The sequence below is a fragment of the Vulpes lagopus genome, chromosome 11 (genome assembly GCF_018345385.1).
Source record: "Vulpes lagopus strain Blue_001 chromosome 11, ASM1834538v1, whole genome shotgun sequence".
NCBI classification, from domain to species: domain Eukaryota; kingdom Metazoa; phylum Chordata; class Mammalia; order Carnivora; family Canidae; genus Vulpes; species Vulpes lagopus.
The window spans coordinates 1,800,787-1,811,476 of NC_054834.1; the positions used below are offsets into that span (position 1 = coordinate 1,800,787).

The 10,690-nt window shown below is 58.0% G+C and overlaps 1 protein-coding gene across 3 annotated transcripts; it reads right to left on the bottom strand.

Annotated features, from left to right (window-relative positions):
• Positions 1 to 2,493: 2,493 nt before the first annotated feature.
• Positions 2,494 to 8,717, bottom strand: FIGNL1 (fidgetin like 1). 3 transcript variants are annotated; one of them, XM_041773444.1, is made up of 3 exons: positions 8,648 to 8,717; positions 5,308 to 5,390; positions 2,494 to 5,000 (listed from the first exon to the last, which is right to left on the bottom strand). In XM_041773444.1, exon 3 carries the CDS (start codon positions 4,986 to 4,988, stop codon positions 2,958 to 2,960), a length of 2,031 nt encoding a protein of 676 aa, XP_041629378.1. In that variant the 5' UTR covers positions 4,989 to 5,000; positions 5,308 to 5,390; positions 8,648 to 8,717; the 3' UTR covers positions 2,494 to 2,957. The 3 variants fall into 3 exon arrangements, with proteins under 3 accessions (XP_041629378.1, XP_041629380.1, XP_041629379.1); XM_041773446.1 differs by having other exon boundaries at positions 5,083 to 5,390; XM_041773445.1 differs by lacking the exon at positions 8,648 to 8,717 and adding an exon at positions 6,825 to 6,855.
• Positions 8,718 to 10,690: the final 1,973 nt, after the last annotated feature.

Here is a 10,690-nt window from a genome sequence, read left to right on the forward strand (position 1 = left end):
AGCGAGGCTGAACACGTCCGCGGCCCGTGGAGCCCGACTCTGACCGCGGCCCGCCGGCTCCAAAGCCCAGGCGCCTCACCGGGACGCCCCTCGTGCGGGGTGAGCGTGGAGGCGGACTTTACCAGAGTTTAGAACTGAGAAAATGCATTAGAATTTCCAAATGGGAGAAGACCGCAGACTAGAACACAAGCTCCCGAATACGCATCACATGAAATTGGATGTAGGATACAGACACTTTGAAAGGACTGACGTTGCAGATCCTAAATACTGCATCCCTACCAACGCCTTCAGGCATGAATACACAGGCGAGGTCCCTGCGTCGGTATGAAGTACGTGTTTCCGTGAAGGAACGGATCCCCCAAAGACACAAGCCAGGTGAGAGCCCACTTCCCTAGGGACGCGGTGGTGCAGACAGTGCAGCCCCAACAAAATGCTCAGCAGAGAATTCAATCCCAGATTTTCGTATCTAATCATCATGTGCAGATACAAAGCAACCTCGTCCAGTTTCTGGAAGTTTCTATACCCAAAGGCCTCAGAAACCTACTCCGAATGGCAGAAGGCCAAGAGAAAGGCGGCTTCCACGCAGAAGGCAGAAACAGTCTCAAGGTGACTCCCCAGCTCCAACTGCCGTTCCAGCTTCAGCACACCCTCCGTCCCCTTGCTTCAGGGTCGGATTCCCACTTGAACAGCACAGACCGGGCTCCGGGAAAGCGAGTTCACAGCCCGAGAGATGTGGCTCGGCCTGACCCAAGAGCTGAGCGAAGCCACTGGGTATTTCCTCTTGGACATAAACTGAATTCCCCCCACGGGGACGTGGCCCTGAGGCTGGTGACCCACGGAGCGAGGTGTTGGGGCCGGCAGGAGCGGCTGCCCAGAGAAAAACCCTCAGTAACCACGGAGCCCAAGCTACAGGGTAAGACACAAACAGCTCCCGGGCAATTGCTGACGATCTGGTCAGCTGCCATGACCGCAGCAGGCAAGGCGTGCGTGACGTGGAGAGAGCTAGTGTCGGGGAAGCAATCGCAGAAATTCCGGGGCGGCAATACCTAGGAATCCAAGGCTTCCTGTAGAAATGCTCTTTATGCAGAAATGAAATGACACAAAGAATGTGTGAAATGCTTTATGACTTTAAGATTTGACTAAAAAACTAGAGACAAGTTTAACATCCAAATTCTAATAAGACAATGACATGTTTCAAAGGGAAAAATGGACAGTTGTGGGGATCCCTGGGTGGCTCAGCGGTTTGGCGCCTGCCTTCGTCCCAGGGCACGATCCTGGAGTCCCGGGATCGAGTCCCACGTCGGGCTCCCTGCATGGAGCCTGCTTCTTCCTCTGCCTGTGTCTCTGCCTCTCTATGTCTATCATGAATAAATAATCTTTTTTTTTTTTTTTTAAAAAAAAGGACAGTTGTATAAACAAAGCTTTTTTTTTTTTTTTTTTTTTTTAGTTTTTTTTTTATAAACAAAGCTTTTAAAGGAGCACAAAAAAAAAAAAAAAAAAAAGGCAAGCCAAGAATAAAAATTAAAACAACAGTCTAAACTCCCCTATTAAAAGTACCAAATTCCTGGTCTCCGATAGCACAGTCAAGAGAAAACCTTAGGCCTTGAATGTCGCCTACGGAAGACCCAGCTGTGCTGTTCACCGCCCTGCTCTCAGCACCTGGACCGCCGTCTGGACCTGTGGCTCAGTGTGATGGGAATTCTATACGCGCTCGACTTTGCCAGGGGACAATTCAGGCCAAAGGCCTTAAAATTGTGCATGAAAAAAAACAAAAACAAAAATTGTGCATGATCTTTAATGCAAGAATTTTACTCAAGAAATGTGTATTTATTTTCTTAAACAATCACTAAGGCATTCAACGTGTTTTTGTGCACAATGAAGAAAAGCTGAACAACATGCTAAATGTGCTAAATGCTCCCAGGAGAGGACTGGCTCATTATAGTCCATCTGCACGACGGGAATCCTAAGGGAAGATGTTGTCAAAGAGCACGGTCACAAGGAAAGTGATGAGGACAGAAAGAAAAACGCAGGCTACAAAGGGGAACGCAGTGCAGCCTCGGTCCTGTGCAAAACCCCTGGAAGAAATGCCACTGTGTTCCCCAAAGTGGTGGGATGACGGTGGTTTTTACTCTCTTCTTGCTGTTCATTTCTATCTATTCCCCAATATTTCTACAATGGACATCCATTACCTTATAAAATAAAATGGTCCTTATAAAAATCTGAAAACGTTTATTTTTGAGAGACCGATGCCACGGGCTGTGAAGTATGGTCAAATAACATATTAATTTCCAACATCACCTACTCCCTGCAAAAACACGGCATTCTTCACCCTCTGATTCTGCGGCTACGTCTCTGATTATTAGACTGCGCCCGGCTACTTCTGAAGCGGTCACAACCAGAACAAAACACTGGCACTTTGATCCCAGGGTCTGGGGAGATCTGAGACCTACTCAGATCCCGGGGGATCCCCCGGTCCCGGGGGGCCCAAACAGCAGTGAGCAAAGCTGCGTCCCACATACACCACGACACCGGCCAACACGAAGGGTTACGTGGGCTTCAGGAGACACCTTGTCTTCAACGGAAGACGCGCGCCCATCAGATGCCACCTCACGCACACAGGAGATTTTCTGGTTTCAACCTGAGCTCACTACTCATCATATTGTACATCTTGAAAAGAAAGACCGCTTTGAAACCAAAGAAAAAGTTCCTTCACATTTTGTACGAAGAGGCTCGCAATCAGGGAACATCTGGACGAACACTAAAGCTTCCATCCACACAGGCTAAGTCAATCGACTGTAAAATCTGAGCTCCTGTTACGCTATTCTATTTGAGGTGTAGAATTCAAAATAGACACTAAATGCACGACTAATAAATTCCCAGTTTCCCAGGCTAAAAATGTGGGAGAGGCTGCGTCCCAAAGATGCCATCTCTAAATTTCAAGTGTCCCGTGTGTCCCTTTACTTCCCACAGCCAAAAGTCCTGTTCCAGTTCTCGTAAAGCTCTAGGTCCTTAGGAGACACACTAGGCCGCACGGTTCTAAACGCGTTCTCAAAGTCCACATAAGCTATGGGTCGAACTTGCTCGGGAGCTATGGTGGCGATGTCAGCAGTCTGCAGGCTGCGAATAGGCCCGAGAGACGCCTCTCTGCAAAGCTGTGTCATGTCGGCTCCCGAGAACCCGTCGGACTGACGTACAACCAGTGCGATTTCCTCCTCACTGAGGCAGCACTGCTCCTTGGACATCAGGTTAATCACGATCTGTCTCCTGGCCGAAGCTTCCGGGAGGGGAATATAAAGCCTTTTCACCAGCCTTCTCCGGGCGGCCTCATCAATTTCTTGGGGCCGATTGGTCGCTCCCACCACTAGAATACGATCTTCAGAGGACGTGGTTGCTCCATCTAACTGAACTAGGAATTCGGTTTTTATCCTTCTAGAAGATTCGTGCTCGCCATCTCCTCGTTGAGACAACAGGGAATCGATTTCATCAATGAATATGACAGCTGGCTGCTGACACCTTGCCACAGCAAACAGTGCACGGACCATTTTCTCCCCCTCACCCACCCATTTAGAAGTCAAAGAAGAAGCGGAGATACTGAAGAACGTCGCCCCAGACTGGCTCGCGATGCACTTGCCAATCAGCGTCTTCCCGGTCCCGGGGGGCCCAAAGAGCAGAATTCCTTTAGGGGGTCCTCGCAGGCCAGTAAAGATGTCTGGCCTCATCATGGGCCACACGACTATCTCCTTTATCGTGGCTTTGGCAAATTCTACTCCTGCGATATCTTCCCAGTTGACTGGCGGGCCGTGATCCATGATCTCATTCATGATAAGTTCAATCATCTTTGGCTCCAAGTTCTTCAGACGCTCATCAACGGGATGTGCCAGCTCTGCGGGTCCCGGGCTGTACGGCTTATACTGCACTCCCCCATTCTGATCTCCCCCATCTTGCTTAGGGAGAGGAGGAACAAACTTCCCAAATATCCCTCGGGACCTGCTGGCTCCCAGAGACTTCTTCACGCCGCCGTACGAGGACCCGGATGCTCGCTGGGCTTGCTGGTACTTCTTTTGCTGATCCACCCATAATTGTTCTTTTGCAGTCTTAAAAGTAGGCAAGCTACCCTCTTCTCTTTGGCCGTTATCTCCCGTTTTACTGAAAGCCTTATTCACCATTGGGGCAGAAAGGGCATCAATGGTGCCAGAACCATAAAAAGCTCTCCTCTCCCGTGGACCTTCGCAGACGGAAGGCAAACAAGACTGATTAGACGAGAACACGTTTAGTCCTACGTTGGCTTTCGGAGAGCTGTTACTGTGCTTCCGGACGTTTCCAAATAACGGAGTGGCATGGATCTTTGCGGTGGCAAAGTCACCCAGTGGTGTTAAGGACGTGGGACAGGTCTTACCAGTGTTGGGCAGCGCAGGCGGCAGGGCACTCTGAGGGCACTTTGGAGGGCTGCCCTCTGGGAGGTCCAGGGTCCTGGTGGTATCATGCGCTGAGTTAGTTAACAGGCGGCCCTCCCCAGAACCCCCACACACACTCAATTTAGGGGGATCGAGGACAACAGCCTCTTGATGGATGACGACCGATGCATCAGCAGGTGCCAACAGAGAGTCTCTGGATTTCTTGCCGGCTTGCATCATCTCCTGCACATTACTCATTTTGAAAACATTATTTATTGACAATCCAGACTGCCACCTGTCACTGTCGGTTTGCTGAGACCTTGCTAAGGTTAAAATGCTTTCCGCGTAGTTATTCAAGCCAGTCTCAACATTGTCAGAATCAATAACTGCAGAATATCTCTCTGCGTATCTTCTGAACAGGCTGGTGGCGCAGGCCGGGGACAACTCGGCGTTTGCCCATGCATACTGAATGCGTAATATCTGTGCCCGGTACGCATCCGCCTTCTGTCCTGCGGTACACGTGCCAGATGTAATTGCAAAGTAATTCTTCTGCCACTCGCTCAGGTGCACGGACCCGCTGCTGGAAGCCTGCATGCCGGAGGTGCTCTGACAAACGACAAAAATGAAAACATCAGGAGCAAGAAGAATTTAAAACAAAGACACGATACTGTGAGCGTGCTTCTCGTACCTCTGCTCGTCGGCAGGGAGGCGTGCTAGACTTCTCGTGTGGAAGGACGGAGCACTTCTAAGGGAAAGGCTAGATAATCACCGAGCTCAAGCATTCAAGACAGAGACTCGATTAGTAACGCTTTGTGATGGGGCGAATGGTTTTAGTTATGTCATTTTCCCTGCTCGTGCAGAAAACATGCGTAAGGTTTAGATGGAAAGGGTTTCAAATTAATCAGCAACACACCAAGCCTGGGGTTTCAGCTCCGTCTCAGAAGAGCCAGACGAATGACGTCAGCCAAGCCGCTAGCACCGGGCCCTCAGTTTGATCTGCAAAGTGAGAGAAATCACCATTATGGATCGAGTCAAACAATGAGCACGAACACACTGTGGAAAGTACCATTCTCGGGCCTGTTACACAAACGTACGAACTAAGGCTGAGAGTTCCCAGGAGGTCACGGAGCCAACAAGCAGCAGCGCCAGATCTCACACTTGCCCGTTCACACAATCCAGACTGTGGGCATGCACGAGACCCTCCTGGGCGCTGCCAGCAAAGGCCACAGGGCGGGGATCATGAACATCAGCGACCACCCTACAGGTGATGTTTTTAAGGGCTTACTCATCAAGCAGCACTGAAAACAGGATGCCCCACAATTTCACGATTTTCCAGTGTCACGTGAAGTATTAAAAAGTGAAACTGGGACACCTGGGTGGCTCAGCAGTTGAACATCTGCCTTCAGCTCAGGGCGTGACCCCAGGGTTCTGGGATCGAGTCCTGCATCCTGCCCCCTGCACGGGGCCTGCTTCTCCCCCTGTGTCTCTGCCTGTTTCTTATGAATAAATAAATAAAATCTTTTAAAAAATGAAACTGTCATTATGAATGAAACATGAAAACAAATCTGCCCAAGTATAAACACTAGGTCTCAACAGTCTGCTACCAAGGTGCTTTTAGTTTAGGGTCCTTCTCTCAACTTCTTTTTATAAGCTTCCTTACATTACGTTGAATTATTTTACCAGAATTTTAGGTGATTGTGATCATATTGCTGGATGTATGGACTGTACCTCTTGATCCACAAAAGGATGCGTAAGAAAATGTCCCAGGTTTCCTGGGAGTACTGTGATAAAGGATGTTGCAGAAACCAAGAACTCGTGTACTTTAAGATCTACCTCCTGGGCAGCCCAGGTGGCTCAGTGCTTAGCGTCACCTTCCACCAAGGGCGTGATCCTGGAGACCCGGGATGGAGTCCTGCATCGGGCTCCCTGCATGGAGCCTGCTTCTCCTTCTGCCTGTGTCTCTGCCTCTCTCTCTGTCTCTATGTCTCTCATGAATAAATGAATGAAATATTTTAAAATAAATAATAAAATAAAATAAAATAAAATAAAATAAATAAATAAAATAAAATAAAATCTACCTCCCAAATTGCCTGTGAATCAGCAATCTGTAAGTTCTTTTAGTACACGTGTAATACAGCCGTGTCTCCCATAAGGAGACAAAAAACGAAGGGCCCAGGCAGGTTCTCCTTTGCTTTAAGTGATAAAGCTGAATTACACGAGTCAAAAGGGGCAGCCCAGGGAGCTCAGCAGTTTAGCAGCACCTTCAACCCAGGATGTGACCCCGGGGTCCCGAGATTGAGTCCCAGGTCCGGCTCCACGCATGGAGCCTGCTTCTCCCTCTGCCTGGGTCTCTGCCTCTTCTCTGTGTCTCTCATGAATAAATGAATTTAAAAAATAAACAAATAAAAAATAAACGAGTCAAAAGTACACCTGGGGATCCCTGGGTGGCGCAGTGGTTCGGCGCCCGCCTTTGGCCCAGGGCGCGATCCTGGAGACCCGGGATCGAATCCCACGTTGGGCTCCCTGCGTGGAGCCTGCTTCTCCCTCTGCCTGTGTCTCTGCCTCTCTGTCCCTCTCTGTGTGACTATCATGAATAAATAAATAAAACCTTTAAAAAAAAAAAAAAAGTACACCTGACTTCTGACAACCGTTCGCCCTCCTTTCCGCTCCACCATGTTAGCCTCTAAGAGTCTCGGGGGCAGTCCTGGAACCCAGGAACTGGGAGGTGACCTGGAAGTGGGCACCACCTCCTCATGGGGAGGAAGGCCCTCCTCCTCCTCCTCCTCCTCCTCCCTCCCTCCCCCCCTCCCCCGCCATGCTGGGACGCCCCCCAGGCTCAGCACTCCGCCATCCTCCTTTCCTTTCCACCTTCACCCTTTCCTTGGAAGTGCACCTGTCCGTCTACTTCCTGCCAACTCGTCTGCCCCCCCATGTGCGCGCCAGCAGCCCAACACCTGCCCCGCGGCCCCTAGGCCCCGCGGAGGGCGTCCCCGTGCCCCAGGTCACCCCGGCCCGAGGTCACCGCAGCCCCCAGGTCACCGTGGCCCCCAGGTCACCACGGCCCCCGAGGTCACCGCAGCTCCCAGGTCACTGCAGCCCCCAGGTCACCGCGGCCCCCAAGTCACCGCGGCCCGAGGTCACCGCGGCCCCCAGGCCACCACAGCCCCCAGGTCACCGCGGCCCCCCAGGTCACCGCGGCCCCGAGGTCACCGCAGCCCCCAGGCCACCGCAGCCCCCAGGTCACCGCGGCCCCCAGGTCACCACGGTCCCCAGGTCACTGCAGCCCCCAGGCCACTGCAGCCCCAGGTCACCGCGGCCCCCAGGTCACCGCGGCCCCCAGGTCACCGCGTCCCCAGGTCACCGCGGCCCCCAGGTCACCGCGTCCCCCAGGTCACCACGGCCCCCAGGTCACCGCGTCCCCCAGGTCACCACGGCCCCCAGGTCACCACGGTCCCCAGGTCACTGCAGCCCCCAGGTCACCACGGCCCCCAGGTCACTGCAGCCCCCAGGTCACTGCAGCCCCAGGTCACCGTGGCCCCCAGGTCACCACGGCCCCCAGGTCACCACGGTCCCCAGGTCACTGGCAGCCCCCAGGTCACCACGGCCCCCAGGTCACTGCAGCCCCCAGGTCACTGCAGCCCCAGGTCACCGTGGCCCCCAGGTCACCACGGCCCCCAGGTCACTGCAGCCCCAGGTCACTGCAGCCCCCAGGTCACCACGGTCCCCAGGTCACCGCGGCCCCCAGGTCACCACGGCCCCCAGGTCACCGCGGCCCCCAGGTCACTGCAGCCCCAGGTCACCACGGCCCCAGGTCACCGCGCCCCCAGGTCACCACGGCCCCCAGGTCACCGCAGCCCCCAGGTCACTGCAGCCCCCAGGTCACCGCGGCCCCCAGTCATGCACCCCGCGGCCCAGGTCACCGCGGCCCCCAGGCCACCACAGGCCCCCAGGTCACCGCGGCCCCCAGGTCACTGCAGCCCCAGGTCACTGCAGCCCCCAGGTCACCCGCCCCCAGGTCACCACGCCCCAGGTCACCGTGGCCCCCAGGTCACTGCAGGCCCCCAGGTCACTGCAGCCCCAGGTCACGCCGCCCCGCAGGGCCCCGCCCCAGGCACCCTCCCGCAACCGCGGGCCCGGGACCCGCCTGCACCCCCGGCCGCACCCCGTCCGCTCGCCGCCGCCCCCCTGTCCCTCGCGCCCCCCGCCCCGCCCCGCGCCCCGCGCCCCGCGCCCAGCCCCGCCGCCCTGCCGACCTGCAGCCTCCGAAAAGCGCGGGGCCCGATGTGCGCATGCGCGCTGCCGACGTGCTCGGGCCCGCGCCGTGCGTGTGTGCGTGGGACGCGCGGGGCGGGGCCGGGGGCTGCCGGGGGCGGGGCCGGGGCGGGGCCCAGGGGCTGCCGGGGGCGGGGCCGGGGCGGGGCCTGGGGGCGGGGCCGGGGGCGGGGCCGGGGGCTGCGGGGGCGGGGGCGGGGCCGGGGGCTGCCGGGGGCGGGGCCTGCGGCGGAGCCTGGGGGCGGGTCCGGGCCGCGGCCGCGCGGGGGTCAGCCCGGGGCTCGGGAGGCTGGTGGCCGAGGGCGACGCGGCGAGAGCGCGCGGGACACTGGGACACGCGGGGGCACGGGGCTTGGCGGGGAGGCGGGGACAGAGGGCCGGGAGGGGGCGGGGGCGCGGGGGGTCAGGGGGCGCAGGGGGTCCCGGGGGGCGGAGGCGGAGGGCGGGGGTCCCGACGCAGGCCCGCCCCGTGGCCAGCCAGGACGGCTCCCCGGGAGGGGACCCCGGGGCCTCGGGTTCGCGCGCCCCGAAGTACCTGCTGGGCGGCGCTGAGGGTGGCGCGCAGGTGAGAGGCTGGGGGGGAGGCGGTTCCGCCCGGCGGCCGGGGGGGGCGGGGGGCAGCCGCGGGCGGGGGGGGCAGGGGGCGGCGCGCGCAGGGCCCCTAAGGGCGCGGGGAGCCAGGGGAGGCCCGAGCCCGCGGCCGTGCACCCCCCGCGCCCCCCGCCCCCTCCCCCTCCCCCGCGCCCCCCCGCCCCCTCCCCCTCCCCCGCGCCCCCCGCCCCCTCCCCCCCCGCCCCCTCCCCGGCCCCCCGCGCCCTCCGCCCCCCCTCCCCCCCCCGCCCCCCGCCCCCTCCCCGGCCCCCCGCGCCCTCCGCCCCCCGCCCCCCCGCCCCCCGCCCCCTCCCCGGCCCCCCGCCCCCCGCCCCCTCCCCCCCCGCCCCCCGCCCCCTCCCCCTCCCCCTCCGCCCCCACTGCAGGGGCGCCCCGCGGCCACAGCGGCGGTGAAGGGAGACGAGGCGAGGCGCAGAGCCCCGTGGCGAGGGTGGGGGGCTCCGGGGCGCCCCCAGGCCGGCACCCCCGCCCCGCCCCCCCGCGCCCCTAGGACGCTGCCCGGGAGGGAGGCCTGGCGAGCGCCGCTCACTGCCCTGGACCGGGTCTGGGGGTCGCCGCTTGGGGGAGCGGGTCCTGCTCCCAGCCCAGGGCGCTGACCAGAGGCAGTGCGGGGTGCTCGGGTGCTCGGGGTGCTCGGGTGCTCGGGTGCTCGGGTGCTCGGGTGCTCGGGCCTGCCCCGCCCCGCCCCGCCCCGCAGCCCCCGGAGCCCCCGGAGCGCAGCCTCGCGCCGCCCCGCTGAAGGCAGCAGGACCCAGACCGGGGCAGACCCTCACCCCAGCACGCGGCCTCCTGCCCCCTCCTCGGCCCGGCCTCGGTCCCTGCACTAGGGGAGGGCGCGGGAAATGGAAGAAACCGGCCGGGGTACGTCTTCAGAGGGCGGGACCACAGTCATCACAGCGCAGGGTCCATTTCTCGGCTTACACAGTGATGAGAGACTCTTTATTCTGATCCTTCATGATTTATTAGCTGATTTTCTGATTATCATGATTACTCGAAATACAGAGAGTAAAAATAAAACGAAAACTGTTGCCCCCAGGCTGATTCAGTTGTGCGCTTACCAGCTGTTTTTCTACTTGGATATTTAGAAATCCCGTATACTGTTAGGGTGATTGGCAATACACTTAAATAAACGCTGTTCGGGTGATTGGCAATTTTTGGTGACTTTTTTTAAAAATAGACTTTATTTACTTATTCATGAGACAAACAGAGAAAGAGGCAGAGACACAGGCAGAGGGAGAAGCAGGCCCCACGCAGGGAGCCCGATGCAGGACTCGATCCCGGGACCCCAGGGTCAGGACCTGAGCCGAAGGCAGATGCTCCACTGCTGAGCTGCCCAGGTGCCCCAGTGACTTTGATCGCTAATGTTTCAAGGGTAGCGTTTGGAGAATTTACAGAAACCACTGCCCTACCCT

Coding starts and splice junctions, on each gene's coding strand:
- FIGNL1 (XM_041773444.1), bottom strand. CDS start 4,988: ATGCAGGCTTCCAGCAGCGGGTCCGTGCACCTGAGCGAGTGGCAGAAG.